At 37.9% G+C, this 21,591-nt stretch overlaps 1 protein-coding gene across 8 annotated transcripts in view; it reads right to left on the bottom strand.

Moving 5' to 3' along the window:
• WAC (WW domain containing adaptor with coiled-coil) overlaps window positions 1-21,591 on the bottom strand; it is a 63,979-nt gene that overhangs the window by 7,033 nt on the left and 35,355 nt on the right. For 4 of the 8 annotated variants that reach the window (XM_010584736.1, XM_010584654.1, XM_010584811.1 and 1 more), the window contains 5 exons: window positions 16,969-17,214; window positions 14,820-14,942; window positions 13,617-13,765; window positions 8,136-8,254; window positions 255-441 (listed from right to left, as the gene is read on the bottom strand). In XM_010584736.1, coding sequence (XP_010583038.1) covers window positions 255-441; window positions 8,136-8,254; window positions 13,617-13,765; window positions 14,820-14,942; window positions 16,969-17,214 — 824 coding nt within the window. Of the gene's footprint in view, window positions 1-254; window positions 442-6,294; window positions 6,470-6,566; window positions 6,642-7,321; window positions 7,475-8,135; window positions 8,255-13,616; window positions 13,766-14,819; window positions 14,943-16,968; window positions 17,215-21,591 lie in introns of those variants that run through there. The other 4 variants (XR_775482.1, XM_010585026.1, XM_010584971.1 and 1 more) reach the window with 4 other exon arrangements.

Genomic DNA, 21,591 nt, shown 5'->3' with positions numbered 1-21,591 from the left:
ATAGCTATTCATCTGAGAATTTCAAAAGCACTGGTACTTTAAGCAAGACTGAAAATACTTAACAGCTAAATGGCAATCACACACAAAATCTGCAGGTCTGGCCTAATCTCTCTTCCCTCTCCTGTTTTCTAAGGCCAAGCATTGAGGGTTTTTTAAATACTTCTAATTCCTAGAAGAATCAACCTGTGTAGGAAACCCAGATTTTAAGCTATACATTTGCACTCTCACAGGGAACAAAGTACAAATGTACTCACCTGCTTTTCTGCATGGTCTGCAGGCCAGCCTTGAACATGCTTTATAAGATTTTCATTGAAGTGTGCTGCTAGCGTAGGTGTTAATGAGCAAGTGGGTCGTACAGATGTATTTTGCGGTGCAGGTGTTGAATTTGATGCACTAGTGCTAGAGGTATGATTTGGACCTGGTGATGGGCTTCTTTGACTACTAGAAAAAAGAATTAAAAAAAAAAGTGAGCATTTAAAAACATATGTAAACTTATAGAGAAATAAACACTTAAAATTCATTGCTTCCAGCCACAAAAATACATAAAGCATATAAGTCACAAGTAAATACTTCTGGTAGACCAAACCTGTACCACTTTTCCACAAACCTCCTACTTGTATGGGAACTGTTTGAGTGCTACAATATAACATGTGGGTTTTTTTGTTTGGTTGGGGTTTTTTTTGGTTTTTAACTTTAATAGCTGTTCAAGAGATGTAAGCTGTGCCTACATATTAGTGTTGGATAGAAAATATATACATGTATGTTCTTCCTTCAAATAGCTGCAAACCTAAGATTTTCAATAATCACGTATCAGATGGAGTTAAGCAAGTTTATTCAACAGAATATCAGCAAGTGTCACAATAATCATTAAAAACAAAGCCTCACGTCCTAATCTAAAAATATAGCCATATGGGCTTTGAGGAATGTAACCATTTACTAATGCCAAAACACAAACACCTAGATGACTTTGTGATACTGTACATCCTCACTTAAAGTACTTAAGAGAACAGAAGTATCACAGGAGCAGTATGTTTGTAGCTATCAACTTGACTGCCTTACTGGTACATATTCATGCTGCCGTTTTTCCGGTTGGTGTGTTAACCTGTTGCTGGAGAACAGATACATGGAGACATGTTCAGCTGACATGTGTCCTGTAGGACAAATGAAAAACTCTGTGCCTTGGACAAAGTCTTTGACTGTCCTCTTTCACATCTCCATATGCAAGCAAACACAACATCTACATTATCTGAACACTACCCAATACACAGCTTTTCAAATTCTACTTTGCAACTATAATTCTTCATCAAAAACTTTTCTAACGTTTACTAAAAAACTCTCACGTTGATCTTGGCATAGCAGTCTTTTGCCATCCACAGTGCTCGAAGATTGTTATCTACAAAGTATTCTAGTCATTGCTTTAAGCATTAGGGGTCTTTTTGTTGTTTTGTTTTGTTTTTTTAACTGAATTCTTCTAATAATTACCCTCTCCCCTCTCACTCCATCTTGCAAGACGTTTTTCCTCTCTACCTCCCCTCCTCATGTATGGGAGGGACCTTCTTAAGTTTTTCTCTTTATAAAAGCCTATTCCTGCTGCAGTGCCTAAAAACAGTGGGTAAATCTTTGGTAAACTGGTATGACTGACTAATCCACAAGGACTCTTGTACTCCCAATTTGCAAATACTCATTCCCCACCTTACACTTGGATGGTAAGCTCTCTAGGTAAAGTAGGGGTTTTTTGTTTCACTTTTATCACTTCTCTCAATAAAGCTATGATATACAACCTGAACACCTAACATTAAGCCCAGCAAGCTACCCAAGTTCCCTGAAAATATTTTAAAATCACTGATACTTGAATTTACTTTCCATGTGTCCAGAAAACCAGGTATCAGGGCCAGCATGAACACCACACTCTCATATCACATGTATCCAACCACATCTGACAACTGCCAGAGCTGCAGCTACGTGGTTCTGCTACGTGTAAGAGTTCATCGCTGTTCTCCAACTCCTGTACCATCAGCAATAGACAACTCCACTGTGACTTTCACCAGCATCAAAACTGCTATTTGGTATATCACCATTACCAAACAAAAGATCAGAATATGGGGGTTTGTATCCTCCTTGCAAGCACTGCTGTCCAGGTGATCCGATCTTCTAGGAAACCAGAACTTGTGCTGGGAGGGGTATATAACCCATGGTGGGGAAGCTTAGAAGCTGACATTTCAGCACATGCCCTTTTCTACTCGCCCATCCCTTGCAAAAACAAGGCCTCTACACTCTTCCCTTTCCAGCATTCAGTCCCCCCCCCCCCCCACCCCAGCTGCCAGAGAGGGACTCTGCTCTATTTGCTAAGAAGAGGGGGGAGCAGCACTAGTTATCCATGCAAAAAAGAACAAGGACAGGTCAGGATGAAAAGTCTGCTCTGTCCTTTCCACCCTTGTCACAGAAGACAAAGGACGCAGTAATCTTGAGCAGGACAAAAGAAATCACTAGTACCATAACAGTGATGGTACCTCACAGTTACGATATTTTTTGGTACTACATATACTGAGAAATAGTAGTACTAATCGTGTAAGTACCTAGCTGTTACTCACAAAATTATGTTTACAATCACTCTCCCACTGGCAGCACATAATTTAGGTCTATTTCTTAAAACTTTATTACTACTTGCCTGCAAGTGATATAAAGTAATATGAAGAAAAAACAAATTGAGAGGAATCTTAATTCATCACCGAACCTACACCCTTGAGGGCTGAAAACATCCTAGCATAATGCAACTATCTTTACAGTCCAATGCCCAGCCATTTATCCTAATCACACACTTGCAAAGAATTACAGCAGGTTTCCAAACAAACAGCCAACAACTTAGGTACAGCACACTGCTCTGCAGCAGACTTTAACCTCATTCCTTTCAGTAGCCGCAAAACTTGTTTAAAAGCTTAGAATTAAAAAAAAAAAAAAATTATGCAGAAGGATTTTGGCAGGCAGCTTTGTTAGTGTTGTATACATAAATTTCCCTTGTTTCAGGCAGCAGAAGTTGCAAAAGGGAATATATGATGTAACTGGGGGGGAAAGCTATTCTTTGGGTTTTGTGCTCTGTGTTCTCTTCAGTAATTGGCTCAACTACTTCAAAACCACTTACAAGTGCAAACGCTTAACTGTAGAAATGTTCAGTTGATAGGAAAAAACGGCATTTAGATTTTGAAGCTGGCGTTGAAACTAGCCAAGAACATGAAGGGCAACAAGGGCTGTACATCAGGAGCAAATGAAAGGTTAAGGAAGAGGTCTACAAAGCAAGGGGACCTAGAGACAAAGGACATGAAGAAGGCCAGGATAGTCAGCCACTTTTTTTGCCTGGCTTTTTTACGGGTGTGGTCTGCCCTCAGGCCTCCCACATCCCAAGCACATCAGCAGAGTCAGTGAGAATAAAGTATTACCTACAGCAGAGGAAGAAGTTAAGGAGCAGTTAAGCCAGCTGGACATATGTCCATGCAACCAGATGGTATGCACCCAAGGGTAATCAGGGAGCTGGCCAGTATAACTCAGATGCTGCATCATCTTGAAGCAGCATGGTGAGCAGGCAAGTTTCCTGATGATGGGGGAAAAAAAGCAAACATTAAAGCCATCTTCAAGAAGCACAAGGACAAAAATCTGGGGTACTACAGGCCAGTTGACCTTAGTCTCTGGGAAAGTTATGGAGCAAGTCTTCTGGAAGGGGTTCCAGCTACATGAAAGACTAAAAGGCAAAAAAAAGAGCCAGCATATTTTTACCAAGAACAAATTGTGCCTGACCAACCTCACTCTTCTATGATGATATGACTGGCTCAGAGGATAAGGGGAAAGCAGTGATGTTGTTTATCTTGACTTCAGGCAAGGCCTGTGACATCATCTCCCATAGTACTGTTATAGCCACTCATAGTATTGCTATAGCCAAACTGTTCACTTATCCAGTCCACATTTCATGTGTAAGGTGGGTGGAAAAATGAATGAACTGCTGAGCTCAAAGGCTGCAGTCAGCAGTACAAAGACCAATCGAAAGCCAGTGACTAGTGCTGTCCTTCACTGATTAACACTGGGGCCAATACTGTTTAATGTTTTTATTAAAAACCTAGATGGTGGCACATAGTGCACCTTCAGTGAGTTTGCACATGACACCTCCTTGTCATTGCGGGAGCAATTAATATGCTGGAGGGCAGGTTGTTATTCAGAAGGACCTGAATGGGCAGACAGGAACCAAGTCCGAAAAAGACAAATGCAAAGTCCTGCACCTGGGGTGGAATAACCCTGGGCAACAATACTGGAACAAACCCACGGGACAGCACAGGCTGGGTGAGTAGAAAGCAGCTTTGCAGAAAAGGTCCTGAGGATCCTGGTGGACAAGTTAAATGCAAGCCAGCAGTGTATCCCTGTGGCAAAGCAGGCCAAGCACACACTGGGCTGTATTAGCAAGAACATGGTTGAAGAAAGCAATTCCTCCCCTCTCTTCAGAGATTATGAGACCGTAGTACCTGGAGCACTGTGCAGTAGGGAGCCTAAAACTGGACAAGAATTAAACTGCCACACCAAAGGAATCTGGCAGAGGACCACACAGATGACTAGGGGGCCGAAACACATGCCATATCAGGAGAAGCTAAAAGTTTATTTGGTCTGGAAAAAAGAAGGCTGAGGGAAGGAGACTGAAGGATCTTCTTACTGTTTTGAACTACCTATGGGGAGAGCAGAGAGCCAGACTCTTCTCAGAGGTGCGCAGTGATAGGACAAGAGGCAGAGACACAAGTTGCAACAAGGGAAATTCTAATTAGACATAAGGAAAAACATTTCACCATAAGGGTAGTCAAACATTAGTAGATGCTGAGATATTAAAAAAAAATCACTTAAACGATGTCCGTAGCAATTCAAACTTGCTGGTCATACTTTGAGCTAGGTCTTGGACTAGATCACAGCTAAAAGTCCCTTTCAACCTGAATTATTCTATGTTTCTAAGTATTCATACAGCATCAGCAGACTGATGGTGCAGAGAAAGGCTACATTTATTAACTAAGTAGAATTGAGGCATCACCTTCAATGCTTACTTACTCCTTAGTTCTATAGGATCAAAGTTCCTCTACGACTTGCCTCCTCTCCATTTATCAACATGGCTTCTCCGACTCCTATTTCATCAGTAAAAATCACTCTAACCCATCAGAAACATTTCAGGAAAATAAATAAAATCTGTGGGTTTCTCAAAAAGAAAGTTGTATCTTAATTATGAATAAAACATAGTCACTAAATATCCCAGCACTATGTTAGCAGCAGGGGGAGCTACAAATGCAGCAATGACACACAGTTCCAGTGCTGTATTTTTAAATGCTTCAATAAAGCCAAATATACCTGCCTTAACTGCTGGATGAGTTAAAGACCGACTTTGTCACAGATAATGGAATGCTTCCAGGGAGGCAAAAACATCTATCCAAGAGTATGAGAACAGGATGTTTCTGAAATACACTACTACAAACTACAGAATCTTACAACCTATGAAAAATGGGAGGAAACACCTCCTCCTCCAGCAGTTTTGCATTTTCTAAGGTAAAGGAAAAAATATTCCATGGCATGTCTTTGGAATCATCTCTTACAAAAAGACTCACTGTATGCCTACTTTGCATTAATTTCCTAACTTACACGACTGAAATGTTCACAACTTTAAAGTTATCAATAGCTATTCACATATTTCTTAGTGCTTCCTCCCAAACAAGTTAAAAATAATTTCAGCTCCATTCACTTAAAACTTTTAATAACAGTAAAAGCAAAGGAAATGTAGTTGTGATTAACTTCTGCACAATGAATCTGTGTTTAAGCTGTAGAAAAATGCAACCTTAATTCATAGAGCCTCTTTTTGGACCACTTGTCCACAGTTCAGGTTGCTAAGCTGTTGTTCATTCCTATAAAAAAAGTAAAGGGAGTTAGCCCCAAGAGCAGTTCCCAATCCATGTGACTGCTTTTACCTACTACAAAGGAATAATCTGTTCTATATCAATTCAGAAATACTCCCTAGACACAGGAAACCTTTTGCAGATGAGTAAATCTACATCTGAGCTGGTCCATTTTCATTCAACTCCACTGCACTGAGGAAAATACCAGTCACACAGGATTTTCCCAAATCACCTGTTCCTTAATCTTCCATTTTTTGCAAATGAGACACAGAAACGCATGAACTCGTGATGCACAATATACCATAGTCACAAACATGTAACAATTTGAGATATACAGGATACTAAATAATACTAATATTGTCACAGTATCTTTGATACTAGCCTGCACACTCTCCTCTACTTGTGCACTGCCTTCTGCGCCGCAGCCTCCTCTAATACGGGACATGTACTCTGCATGACTCCTCTGCTTCAGCGGTACAGTTGCTAGGACAAACTCAGCTTCCCTTCTCCAGCAAAATGCTGATGCCAAGCAGAGCAATGGTTTGCAGAGGACCAGTAGATCCCTAAAGGGAACTTGATGTGGGTAAGGGTTAAACCAGAATAGGAAGTCCTATAACCCAAAGGGAGGGTGGGGTATGGATTAGCAGGTCAAATGCCCACCAGTATCACTTCACGCAGACTCCAGGCCATGGTGAATGTTTCCAAGAATAAGACTATCTTCCTTAGCAAGATTTCCTATGGGGAAAGGGTGATCAGCAAAGGACAAAATGGTCTGTGACTTGAGAGCCGTTCCCCAAAACCTTACCACTCCTTATAAAAAGGTCTAGTCCCCCCCAAGTATAATTTTATTTTTGGTACTGTAATTCAGAAAGATTTACACGGCACCATCCATAATTACTAGAGACTGGAGCTGGTATACTACATCTTTATTCCACCCATAGAGGAAAATGAGTTGTAGGTTAAACATCTGCCAAAGATTAGAATCAAGTGTAAGACAGCCAACATTAAAGGCTCAAAAACTTCTGACTTGCTTCTGTTTGTACACTCAAACTGATCAATATTGCAGTGTCTCCAGTAAAGACAGTCACTGGGACAGGACTGCCAAGGAAACAAACAAAAAACCCACTGCCCAAAAAAACCCAAACACAAAACAATCCCCTTCTCCCCACAAAAACAGCAAAACACAGCACAGATTTGAAAATCTAACAATGTTAGTACATTGATGACATGTAATCAAAGCTCCCCTTTATAAGTAGTCCCAGAAGGGCAGATAAAAGGATCTCATTAATTTATGATCTGGAAAGCACCACCATGTAGCTTCAGGTATGCTGACAAGGAAAGAGTGTTGGGGTTTTGTTGTTGGTTTGTTTGTTTGTTTTTTGATATCATACCACCATATTCAACCACTCTTAAAATCTAGCTTTTAAGAAGTACACCTTGTAGATTTACAGGAATCCATTGTGATGATGCACTTTTTAAAAAGTCAAGCTGCAATCTCCTCCTGTCACAGTTCTAGACCATGACATCCATCACAGAAGGATCTTACGACAAATCTTTAGTTACAGCCCCTGGAACCAATATGACAAAGTGCACAGCATCCTACACAACGAAAAGCCCATCTTCCCAAAAGACAAATTTCAGACGAGATACAGATCCTAAACACACCTTGTAAATCCATGGCTAAATGTTCCTATCAAGCAACATCTGAATAGGCTGCGATGTTGACAAAAAAGTCTGGCCAAGGAAAAGCATGACTTACTTAATTTTTTAATGTTTTTCATTAAAGCAGCAAAATTGCCTGATAAACAAAAGTTCTTACTAATTTAAAAAATCAAAATTACACTACAGCAAGACACCACAAGCATCTAACACTAAGCAAATCACAGAGCTAAAGCATTTAATCCCACAACTGCACAGAGAGAAACAAAAGCTCCAAACTCAGAAATCACAATACAAGGAATCACTTGTAAAATTAACTTCAGAGTGACAGGGCAGAAATATGAATTCTGTTTTGCTTCTGTGAATGGAATTCTAGCAGTGGTCCTAAAATAGAGCTAATGAGGTAGATCCTCTGTAACAAAGATATTTAGCTGCATACTCTCAGTATCAGCAGTTAAATCATATATTCAATAAATAGGCCAAAGAAGAATCCACAAATTGCAACATATACAACACACACTGGATCCAGAGCAAAACCAGAGGACAGCACAGAGAAGTATTTCAATATACCTTGAGCGCTGAAGACTTCGTGGAGAGGCAGGTTCATGTCCTGCCTGCTTGTCAGCTATTACTGGCTGCTGAGGTGCTGCCTGTGAAGCTGGTCCTTGTTTAACACCTGGAGTAGCAACCTGGAAAATGCAAAACTTCATTAGATTTCCTCCACAGTAAATATCAAGTGTAAGAAGAAAACACAGAAATTACAAGACCAGTGGGGTTTTTTGATACAAGGTCTTCTGTTGACAGAATTTTTATGTTCTTCACAAGGTGTTTTTTTTTTTTTTAAAATCTTCTCTAGTTCCACAGCTGTGATAGTTTTTTTTACTAAAATAAAAAGAGCACTTAATAGACATAACAGAAGCAAACTTAGATCCATCTGACTTGTCAAAATACTGCAGGTTTATTAGGTAAAATAGTGCAATCCAATTTCAATTTGGACTATATCTCCCATGTGAGCACCAAGTTCATTTTCAACCTCGGAAGAATTGTTCATTCCCCAAATAAAAATTTTCACTTAAAAAGTTAAAAGTTCCCTCCTTGAAAATACATTACACGGTGTCAAGAGCAGAATTAGGACATAACCGTATTATAACTTCTCTATCAGAAATGGAAAAAAAATCTAAAGCATATTTGTCAGTCTGCTATTCCCCCTTTTTAACTCTTCTGTGACTTGTAAACAAATTAATGACAAAAAAAGAGTCACTAGTAGCTTTTTGCTTTTTCTTTGTAGTACACATTCACATTTAAGATATTAAGACACCAGCAGTGAGATGCGGTCTTTTTTTCTGTGAATGACTGAACTACAACAGGATGAAAAGTTTGGGAATATAATAGTGTCTAAGTTACAGTAAATGAAGTTCAAGATACTTTTTTTTTGCCTCACACTCTGCATACCTCTGCCCCTTTTAAAGCATGTACAAGAGAGGAAGCAGCTCCAAGATTTATCCCCCACTCTGGAAAATAAAGCTAACAATTTTAAGAAAGAGGGAGGGAAGAAAAATAGGTTTAGGGATCCATAAAGACAAAAAACATAAATCAGGCAGCCTGTCTGGCATTTTCTGACATCAAGCTGGTGTAGATTACTAACTAGTGGTCATCTGAACCTCCAGAAATTCTCTCAGTTTCAGAAACAGACTTCTGTGAAACAAACCACAGACAGCAAGTCAGACAGTATCTGCCAAAGTAAATTCAAGACATAACTTCATTTATTTAAGTATACAGGAAATCTTAATGTAATCTCAAACCTACTTATATGTCTAAGAGGAAAAGCTGCCTTTTAAAATTATCATCAAAAGCCAAAAAAAGTCTGAATAGCACATGAAAAGGTCACGGTTCTGGAAAGATAAAGCAAGATCATTTTAAGATCACTCAGTGTGTTGAAATCAACAGAATTACACAGTTGAGGGGGGGTGAAATAGTAGCAGTTCATAAATTGATTTATGAAAAAAAGACTACCTGAGTATCTTTATGAAATGTATGACATAAAGAACATTGTTATTAATGCCTGAACTTTGCTTACCCTGTGAACAGGCATAACTATTGAGGCTGTTCAAACAGAAGGAACAATTTCAAAAGGGAAGTCCATCAGATAATATAATCACCTTGCAGATCCAAACCGGAAAACTAACCAACTCCTTGGCTGGCAAAAGTAAAAACAAAAATAGATTGTAGAGAAAAACTGGGATTTGTGAGATAAATGACCCACAAAATCTCTTAACTATTCACTCTTTTCAAAGTGTTTCAAAGACTCTAAGTAAGTGTACCAGGGACAGAAAAATAATAAGAGCTAAAAAAACCCCAACAGTATTCCACAAGCAACATTCTCGCTGAGCTTGACACGTCTGCGTAACATGCTTTACACAGTTATTTTGTAGAAATTCAGAACAGTTTCTAACCATACTACACAGGCACAGATAAATAGCAAAATGTGATGCCTAGGATCCTCGAGCCTGGAATACCTGACCTGCCATGTGCATACGGCACACCTCCAAGCAGACATACCAGCTTGCGTTTATAAACGGTATAGACATGTTCATGTAGTCTTAAGTAACAGGCCCTACAGTGCAAATGGCACTACACTGTTCCCAGAGCCAGCCCAAGTATCTGTGCATCTGGCACCGGGCTCTGCTTGCATGGTGCTAGTTCAGCTTTGTCTACGCCTGCTGCATAGCAGCACCCTAAGCCCATGCGCTTGTGCTCTGAAAGCAAGTGTGTCCTGGCACAGCACCACATCTTGATTATGCATAATTTACTTTAAACTCTTAGAACTGGATAAGCTAACCTGACTGACATATCCAAAGGAGTACTACTAAAACAGACATGCTCCCACTGGAGCTATCAACACCTAAGTTCTCATCTCAATCCCATCTTATGGAACTGAATTACATGAATACAAGAACGGTGAAGAAAGTTCTTTCCCTACTGAACTGGAAAAGTATCTCCTGCTGAACCAGAATTTTTTACTTCTGGGACTAAGCACACAAACAATTCAGGTTAATATCTCAACAGCTCTGTTGTTAGCACCAGATTTGACGAACACAAAAGCAAGAAAAGATCCTGCTGTCAATCATTACTGCTAATTCTGTTTAGCTGATCTGTGAAGCTACTTGAGGTACCTAGAAAATAGAAAGCTTTTATCATTATGACACCCCAGTGTAGTAAGAGTTGTAACTTCCTTACAGAGGGGTGAGAGTAAAAACTTGCCGATGTATGTAATAATGCACAACAGTCCATCAGGATTAATAGCATTCCGAAGCCAAAGACATTATAGCTTAGAATGAGTAACTCAGAAATTTACTACACTTAACACTTTGATTGCAACCACATTATATGTGCTTCAAAAATATACCAGATGTGCAATCTCACCTCACTGTGGTGCAATCTTAAGGAAAGATGGATTAAAACATAGTAATTTCAAAATGTGTCACAGTATGCTCATCAAAATATAGTGTCACCACTTTCAGCAGAACTTCTATATATGTATCAATAAAACACACAATATCCTACTTGGAAGATAACCAGAGGTGAAATCCTGCATGCCAAGTCACTAACTATAGGCAATCACACAGCCCTGCATATAAATGGAGATTCTCCTATCGGACAAAGCATAGAATAACATGTTTTTTGCAGAGTGGCAGCCTTGCTACAGTTACACTGAACTCAGATCAACTCTTCTCAAACCTGTATTTAGCCTTGAAGTTCTTTTGCTTCTACTGAAAACCTGAGGGAAGGCTTGGGTGTCCAAAAGCATTCAATTATACAGTTGGTCTACCAAGACAGGTGGCCCTACTTACAACACTTGACTTGCCTTCACTTTCTCTTACGGCATAGTTTACTACCACACCACCTACTTCATAGGTATCATGCTGGCCTTCATACTTGGCGAAGGGCAGTGAGTTCAAGTTTGTCTGCACAGTTCTAGAAAAACATCTGTAACAGGATGATAAATACTAAAGAAGCTAAGTTTATAAAACAAGGCTAAATGTCTTGGAGGGGGGAAATCCTGCTGAGCTGTCCTTCCTTCAGGTTTTATTTCAGAAAACACTGTAGATTAAGATCCCAAAGGATAAAACTTTTGCCACGTTTATAATGTAGCTGATAATCAGAACTTTATAAACAAAGTAGATCCAGATCTCTGGGTTGTAGAGACCAGAACAGATCAACTTCCAGTTACTGACACTAAACAACTTAAGATTCTTTTTCACATCCCAAAATTTGAAAGGGCCAGACATCTCCCTTCTTAAGTCTGCTATTTGATAATTTCATTACTTGTCACCTAGCTATGGGATGTGACCACATAGATTGAGGATGCACTCCAAGAGCAGAAATAAAGACAACAAGCAGGATTAGTACAAACATGAAGCTTTCACAATTGACTGTACCATTGTCAATCACAACAAACAGGAAGAATCACTTGGTTTTCTTTGTACCCATGAGAAAATTCAAATGTAAGAAAATGAGGCATTTAGACTAGAATGAGGAATGCAATCTGTCCTCCTGAAGATAAAAGTATTCCTTGAAGGCCTTCAAGACATAAGAGGTTCTCTTCCAAGCAGAAAATTGAAAGATGCCTCAGCTAAGCAGGGGGTGGGGTGGGTGTGAAGGGTGGTGGAGAACAGGGATTTGGGGCAGGCAGGGCAGGGGAGTGTCAAACAAGACTGGTTTCACTCCAAAGTCGAGAGTCACGCTTCTTACGCTGATAAGATACTACATACACTGAGCAACATACTGATGGACTGGGTTAAAATCTGAGGGTCTCATCTTGAAAGAAAGATCTGTAAAATGAAGAGACAGGACAAGCTCCCATTGCATGAAAACAGGAAACCTCTAGGAGAGGTCCAAATCCTCCTCAACCGACTTCCATTTTTCACAGCTGGAACAACACTGTAAACTGCTAGACTTCTGTTTCATTTTTTTAAACTTGCCTAAAAGTCACAAGAATGTTATGCCCTGCAGCTCTACCTATCGCTACGAAACTCTTTAATGTAAAAGGTTACTTTCCACCAGACAGTGCAAATCAATAGTCCTGCCTTCGGTCCCCTTCAATAACAAAATCCTCCTTCATAATAGGTGCTTTAACCCAGTATCTCTTCCCACCCTTGCTCTATAATATGAAACACAAATCTTTAAACAAGGAAAAAGAAAAACCCTGAAGGGGAAGTTAATCTTGAGTGCCTCTAATTACATTTGCTTTCCCCACCTGTACACAGCAAAACAGAGTCTCTGATCTGCTGGACAGAGAAAATAAATACATACATACATAAATAAATAATCTCAACTTCAACCAAATTTTTTCCTCAGCATTGCCACTTGTAGGACATTCAATACTGAGCTTAGATTGCATCTTTCCTCTGAAGAGTGACCCACTAGAGGGATCGCACCAAAAAAAGTTTAAAAAAGTAAAGAAGACAACTTTATGTTTTATACTTCATCCTTAGGAAGAACCTTAGGAGCTTATTTATTAGCTTCAATTAATGCTTCCTAGTCACTGATCCAATTAAGGAATTCTGAATGAATGGGGGTGAGGGGGCAGAAGGGAAAGGGACATAATGTTATTGACCCTGTAAACACCTAGAACATTTCTAAACCAAATCTGAGACTACATCAAGTCAACTTCCCCAAGAATTTCTCTCCCATTCTAAAAATTGGTTAAAGTCTAGAGAACTGTATCAGCTGTTGCCTTTGGAGTAAGCTTTTGTTTCCATTTAAATGTTAAAATACTGATCTCTTGGTAATATCTCCAGACAGCATCTGAAGCAAACACAAGATTTTTTTCAAGAACAGAAAAGCGTACTAGAATTCCATGCTAGAGTTGTACTGCAAAAACAGAGCCAAGTAGTTGCTACCAGTTGTTTCTGTTTCTATTGGGAAAGATAACATACAGATTTTATCATCCTATATATAACTGCTAGCATACAGGTATATAGCAGCAATACTTAATATTACCTATCATGGTTTCTTACTACAACATGGCATAAATCAAGAGGAGCTTACCTTCTGCTGCGATGATACTGGTGGCGTAGTCATCAAAGGTTTAAGCGGAACGGTGTTAGTCTGAGGCGTGCTTATTCTTGGCGATACATACGATCTTGGTGATGAGGCATCAGATGTTAAAGACATTGGAGACTGATTAGATGGCTGAGCTGTAAAGAAAAAAAAAAGATTGTCTTTAATAAAACCATATCCTATCTTAAATGTGAATTAGATTTTCTTTTGGTACTTTGGAGTATGCTGTATTAGATAATATAGAAACATATTCACCTTGAGACAGCTGGGGGGCTGAACAACTGGAACAATCAAATGTTCAACAACAACCCTAACTAAAGAACTGTATTCCCTTCAAACCCTCCACTTCGAAAACTTGAGGGGAGGGGGAAAGAGAAGAAGCTATTATGCAATGCTTTTTACACACTAAGAGACTAAATTAGTTTCATTTGCAATTCCTATTTTAGAGTGCTCAACTCGATTTAACCGAAAGAACGCATGAAGAGTTTATCTAGAAAACTATTCACCTATTCTAGGCATCTACCAACAGTCCCCTGCCCATGTTTTAATTACTGTTTAAAAATTAGCATTAGCATAATACTGCTTACCTACTCAATAACGTGACTGCATTTATTGTTTTGGTTTAAGTTTCTAGCTTTATTAAGTTACAAATAAGAATGTATTAAAGATACCTGAAGGAATATCTTGCCTGGAAGCTACTACTGACAGAAGACTACCCCCCGCCCCGCCCCCCCCAACCAGATAGAATAAACTTTCTTCTAAGAATTTAAGGCCTCCCCCAAGAGTAACAGCTGCACAGTATTACAAGAAGGGTGTTCGACCAAGGAAGAGTTGTGTTTTATATTGAACATGAAATAATGTCTAATTAAGGTTCAGAATAAATTGAGAGGGTCTTGCACATTTCACATTACTCATATAGAGTTAGTTAACATACAAAGAAAATCCCAAGAAGCAAAACAGAGAAACCCATTTACTTAGTTGCCTGTCAGCTTCCTGCTCCCCAAGTAACTATTTCTTATCCTATCTTTGGAAAAAGAAGTCATTCAACATCCTCCACACCATATGGCCAAAGATAAAACAAGAGACAGCTTCTACAAGTTTCAATTGTATCAGCCTTTATAAAATGCAACATCAGCCTTTATAAAATGCAACGTAACAAATTTACATAAGTGAAAAGAAGACTCTGAATACCTTGCGTAGACAGTTGTGCAGCTTGAGAAATTAGGGAAGTGATATTGAAAGCAGATGGTCCAGCAGTAAGTATTTTATGGAGTATAGACTGCAGAGAGGCTTGTGTCACAGCTGCTGTTAGAACTAAAAACAAACATTCTGTTTTACTGACAATTCTAGAACATCACTTTAAACTGTTCAAACTGCCTAAATACATTTGAAGCCGCATTTTCTTTCTGACTTTGTTCCCATATCCACAATAGACCAAAGAGCCACCTGAACTATTTTTCAATGATTTGAATTCAATTAATGAATGCCTGGCATGTCTAACCAAGTCCTTTATTTAGTAGTTTTACCTTTGAGACATACACTAAAAAAATTCTTTTAGAAAAATAACTTTAACTTGTCAGCTTGACCTTATGGATCAATAATAATTCTTGTAATCATAAAAAGAGTATTTGTCCAATTTGTTATTGTAGTAAGCAGAATGGGGGGGGGGGTGTTAAACTATAGTAATTAAAAAAAAAAAGGCAAAAAAGCAGTATCACTTTAACTCACTAGAAGAGATGGCAAGGGAAGACTCCCTGCTTAAGGAAAAAGAAAGGATCTTTCAAGTTAAAAATCCAGACACTCAGTGTTTCCTCTTAAAAACAAACAAACAAACAAACAAAACCACACACACAAAACCAAACCACGAACAAAAACAGAACACAAACTTTTTTGTCTGGGTTAAGCTGTCCCACCCCCTCCTCCTCCAGTAAAGAATTATATCATTTTCAACCAACTGTTTTAAAACTGCACTACACCAGAAGAGCATCTTACAGGATGAGCTGATGAGACTCAGCTTCTGAACTAATCCTTTCAAAAAGGTGTACAGGCTCTGTGGGATACTTCCTGAACGTACACTACCCATGCACAAGTCTGAAAAAACTGACTCACCAGCACAAACACAGAATAACTCTGCATCATGTGAACAGCAAGGGCAGTCCTGCTGTGCAAGGTGAAGTCACTCTGCCCACATGGACCTGCCAGACAGGCCCTCATGCCATCAGAACAGTACTAAACACTCTTGTTCCAAGACAGACACAGCTGCTGCTCAGATATGGCAAGAGAAAATTACTAGGAACTTAAATTGGCAGCTTTCTAATAAAATAGAATTGGAGTCTTGACTAACCTTTCATTTTTTAACACAAACCACGAGAGTCCTACTTTTTTAGTCCAATCTAGTGCACTACAGTTTAAAAAGCTTCTCCCTGCATAGGAAAAAACAATAACCTACTCACCTATTAGTACTGAATGAAGCCATAGTATTTGCTGATTAAAAGACAGACAGCTTTTCCTTATAAATTATCTTAACACACCGAACAGTAACATTTTAAGTACAATTTTACTTTGACTTTCATGGTTTGCACTTTTAAAAAGTTAATTAACTCTAGGCACTACATGTAAATGTTTTGCTTCCTATTTAAATTGGTGATCAGTGCACAAGAAGTTCCAAGAAGCAAACAAAAAATCCACACCACTTCCTTCATCAGTAACCTGCCACATGCAGACACATTAGATAAAATTACATTCAAAATGCATCAACTCTACTTGTTCTTGCAGCAAAAGGCACTATAGCTAGTTCTAAACTTTCTTCTAATAAACTAGGCCAATGTGACAAAAATCTAAGGGATACACCGATTACATGCACAAAATATGTGATATGCTATCTTTACTCAGAGAAGCTAACATGTTCCACTGAAGAAAAGTTGACAGGCAGCAAGATTTAAAAATCCCTAGGAGTTTCAGTATTTGCAAACACATATTATTAGAATAGCATCACAAACTACAGAAAACAAAGAACATTACACAAAACAAAAGAACAAAAAGCTCTAACTAAATTTTGTGCAACAGATGAACACTGATACAGCGATTAAGTCACCAGTCTCAATTAGACTGCTCACATACATAAGCATTTATTAGCTTAAACAACCTTAAACGTTACTTGGCTAATTTAAAAAAGTTTAACAGAAAAAACAAACAAACAAAAACAATCCCCACTTTATCTAGGGATTCATTTATTCACTCTTCATTTAAAATAAGGCTTGCATTTACTACAATGCTTAATATCCAATAATGTACTAATGTGTGTAAATAAGAGATTATATCAACTTTAAAGAATCCTTACCTTCATTGATTTTGGATATATCTACGCTAGAATTATTAAGCTGCAAGGTGGCCTGCAGAGCAGGCAGCAGCTGTCGAAGGAGATTTGGGTCCTGAAGTAACGGAGGAATTGGTGATTGTGGGACAGGCGAGACAGGAACTGTAGGAGCAGATGAAGCAGGTGCAGAAGTTGGATTCAGTCCAGAAGCAGAAGATGTAGAAGGAGTTGTGCAAGAATGTGATACAGACTTGTCCACAGATGCAGACTCTGAACAGAAGACAGACAGTAATTTTCATTTTCCCCAATATAACCTGACAACTTCTCACTAGTAAAATATTCACAATAAATTCAGAAGATCAAATGTTTAACTATCGTAATAAGAAAAAAACCCCACAACCAAACATGAATATAATAAAAACTGAAGATATTTGATATCTGGTGTAATTTACACTACTGAGCCTAGTACTTATTAGGAACACACACACACAAAAAAAGTTTTTCCACTTCAAGATATTGGACTGAAAGCTGCCAGTATTACAAATGGGAATTTTTTTTCCCCTAGCTTTTACGACAAACGTGGGTTAAAAATTCCTTAGTGATTTTTCCTTTACTGTGCATACACTCATATTCTATGTTTTTACTCATGATTCCAATCTTTCTTTGGAAAATATACTATGAGCAAGAAACTTACAGCCTGTGGACTTTACAGATACACTAGTATGACAAATTTGAGGGGAGGGTATAAGCCATGCTTCATTTATTCAGAGACCCAACTACAAGAAGCTACAAAATAAAGACCACATCGATCATATGCAATCCAGCTACATTGCTCAGGATTCACAGGATAATGAGCTGTACGAGAAATGTAAAACAAGATCTGTTAACATCCCCACAGCAGAGTGGAAAAACATCTAATAATGTATCTGCCCATAATTAATTTCAAACTTGTCAGCTTGTCCTGAAGCATCAAGACCTATATCCTTTTATCAACACTTATTATCCACAGAAATGCTTGGTACTTAAATTCAATTATACTGTACAGCAATTTGTTCTAATTAATGTGAGTTATTTAATTAATTTTAAATTTGACTTCCAGTTAACATCAAAGTTTCTCCTCCATTCCAGTACTGTGAGAAATTCCTCCACTGAAAATATTTCCACTTACTATATGTTTACCATCAGTCACTTCAAATATCCTTTCTTTAAGAAGCCTGTATCACTATATTTCAATTTTAGTGTTCCCTTCTCTCATCCCCATTAAACCCATCAGAGATCTCTTCCCCCAAATTCAGTCAAGACTAATGCCTCTACAGCACCAAACAGGCTGGATGAAGAGTGGGAAGATGGATGTGAATCCAAGACCTCACACAGGATGCTTGCCCATAATATTGAAGACCTGAATTTTAAACCCACCTCAAACTGGGCAAAGAACGTCCACCTGGATATTCCATATTTCAGGCAAAAACCCAAATGAAAACTAAAACAACTGGCTGGGAAACTCTAACTCTAAAGGTGTGTTTGGTTTTTTTCTTTGGAGAGATGGTCAATGTAAGAAGAGGCTGACTTTTAGTAAAGAAGAAAAATGAAAAGGTCTTGTTTTGTTTTACTACGCAAGAATAAAATGTTACAAAATTTCTAAAAGCTTTTGTTTTCTGACAGCCTTAATTGCAACTTTTGAGACTAATTTGGAGAAGAACCCTAAAAAACCAAACCAAACCAAAACAAAAAACCCAGAGTACCAATACATAAATCAAATGAGATCAGAAATCTCAGTGAAGAGAAAGCGGACTTCTGCTTCTATGCAGTTACAGTAGAAATAGTTCATAACAGGTCACAAATACTCCAAAAAAACCTTTTCCAGTCAAGTAGCTGAGAACTCTAAACCAGAAAAAAAAATTCTGAAGAATCCAAATTTGACAGCTTGCAAGGATGCAACAGCCAGGGCACACAGACATATTTTGATGTTTCAAGCAAACTCCTAAAAAAGAGGCGGCCTTATCTAGTCACATGCTCCTCAGGACAAGGGGTTGGCTTTCAATGTACCTGTAAATGGACCTGTTCATTTGGCCAGGAGCTTTCATAAGAAGAACTTAAAAAGGAACAAGAAGTGTTACAAAGACTGAAGAAAAAAAAAAAAGCAGTGACAAAATTTTTATATGGTTTTCAGTAACATACGACTAGGACAGCCGATTAGGTATTAGCCTCCCTTAAAGCAGTAAGTCATTCATAAAAGTCTTTGTTATAGTGTTACATACAAAATCTTAAGTTATGGTGTTCAAAGTGAACTTAAGACAACTGCAAGTCAAGACGTATCAAGCAAACAAGATTCTTACCACACTAAACAAAAACATGTGGAGTTTAAACTGAACTTGGATCTGTCATAGTCCACATAAAGACGAGATACACTGGCAGACAAAAGCAAGGGAATTAAAAGCACAATGGTGCATGTTAGTACTTATATGTGCAAGTATCCTACCCTACAGTTTTGAGAACCTTACAAAAAAAACCCAGAACACCCAAAACAAAACAAAAAAACCAAAACACCCCAATTTAAAAACAAACAAACAAAACAGGAAAAAAAATACTAAACGACTACCAGCACTAATTTCAAAACATATTTATTGTAGTTAGGTTTGTCTTCACAGTTGAATTATTTTAAGCGAAGCAGCAACTCACTACTATATTAATTCACATAAGCAATACCTGAGCTTCAAACCACACCATGATACCAAACAGCTGCAAGTATTTTTCACCCATGTTGCAGTTTTTCAACACAAACTGAATCACAGGCAAACTCGAGGTAACAATGCAGTGAAGACAAACCTTAAGACCAGTTCCGGGTATTTACTCATTTCTTGAACAAAAGGACTCAAAATGTGTCTTACGAAACCACTGAATTCCAAGAGGTCTGTAAAAGTACTTTAGTTTTGGTGAGCTCCTCTGCTATAAAAATGCAAACTGAATTACATTAAAACAACACAGTCCAGCTAATTCTTTTAGACAATATGGAGACACTATTCTGAGCTGTATTATTGCGGGCATTTTAAGTATGTTAAAACACAACTGTGACAGATATTTTTTGTACCATCACCCAGATTAAACACCTAAAGAAAGTGACGTGAAAAAAGCATGGTGTCTAACATTCCGATCTTTTGAGATGGCTAACATTACAAAACCAACAGTTCAAATGTTATGAAAGAATATATCTCTATGATCACAACTATCTACACATACATCATATTATAACTCTGTGTAACTGAACATCATAGAGGATGCAGAGTACAATGAATGCTCAGAACATCACTGCACTTCACAAATTAAGTAATTTAAGTTATTCACAGTGAAGTAAAGGGTATAAACCGGTTCCTGCCAAAAAAAGTTGTAAAAAATATTTGCGGAAATACAAGTATTTCTTGTTTGTATTAAGTAGCCTGAATGGCTATTTTCTTCTCTACAAAGGGAAGCTCCTTTGTGATGAAAAAAACATGCTAAAAAACATAGACTACAGATTAGTTCTGTATAATCACAACTTTTATTACCTTAATTTAAACTAAGGTATCTTACTCCATGGCTTCTAGACTGGATGCTTGATTTCACAGAAATAAATCCAAGAAATACTGCCAATAAACAAAGCCTCTAAATATTTACACATCCATTTTTGTGTAATATAGTTATAAAGGTTTAAAACTGGTTTAATTTATGATGCTATACAGAGCTTGCAAGCTTTGCCTTTAAAGTTAACACAACTAGTCAAAACTCCTCAAGACGAAATGTTTGTTTCACAAAAATCCTCAGGTATCACTCACTGGGTGATTTTCCACAAATAAAAGCAGAAACTTCTCACTCTTTCCTTTTCCTGCCTAATTCCCCTTTTCTGATTTGCTTTGAGAGACTGTTTCATTTTATATTTTGCCACACAGTTTACTTTTCAACATTTAAACAGTTTCCTACTTTCTAAAATATTTACTAGGATTTTTAAAAAATGCTTAGAATTATACAGTCCTGTAATTCTTAAATGCATTTGAAGCCTTAACCATCATGAAACACAGTCAAAATGAACACAGCATACTGAGAAAAGCTAAATATCTTTACAAATCTAAGTCCTTTAGTTTTACAACTCGGACACACTGGTTTCTACACCTGTGTCAACAGAAGTTCATGTTCATTAACAAGCTAACTACAGTATTATTGCAAAATAAGGCTTTTGATTACACAGCAGTCATTCATAAACCTGATTTGAACCATTAATACATCAATCAAACTGACTCTGCAGGGCTGCAAAAGTCTTAGATTATGATTGAAGTTGACTGCTATCAGACAGGGCAACTCTGCAGCCTCTTCATTGTCAACAGCAATTTCCATACAAATGCTATGCAAATGACTCTTCAACCTCACATAAAATTTCAGCTATTATCACGAAAGTCCCAAGGATAAGTTTTTAAATAAGAAAAAAAAAAATTTAAAACCAAAATCAGACCATAGCCCTCTGTGATTTTTGAACTGTTGAAAACTTTGTTAATTAAAATGTTTTAGCTCTTCGTCTGAATAAATAAAAAATTAAAAATTAGATGTTTTTAAATTATTTTTTGTTATTTTAAAAATACAACCTTGCACCAATTTTTCCACAATAAGCTAAGCACATTG

The sequence above is a fragment of the Haliaeetus leucocephalus genome, unplaced genomic scaffold (genome assembly GCF_000737465.1).
Source record: "Haliaeetus leucocephalus isolate CR32 unplaced genomic scaffold, Haliaeetus_leucocephalus-4.0 Scaffold0, whole genome shotgun sequence".
Lineage (NCBI taxonomy): Eukaryota > Metazoa > Chordata > Aves > Accipitriformes > Accipitridae > Haliaeetus > Haliaeetus leucocephalus.
This window is presented reverse-complemented; position numbering and strand designations above follow the sequence as displayed.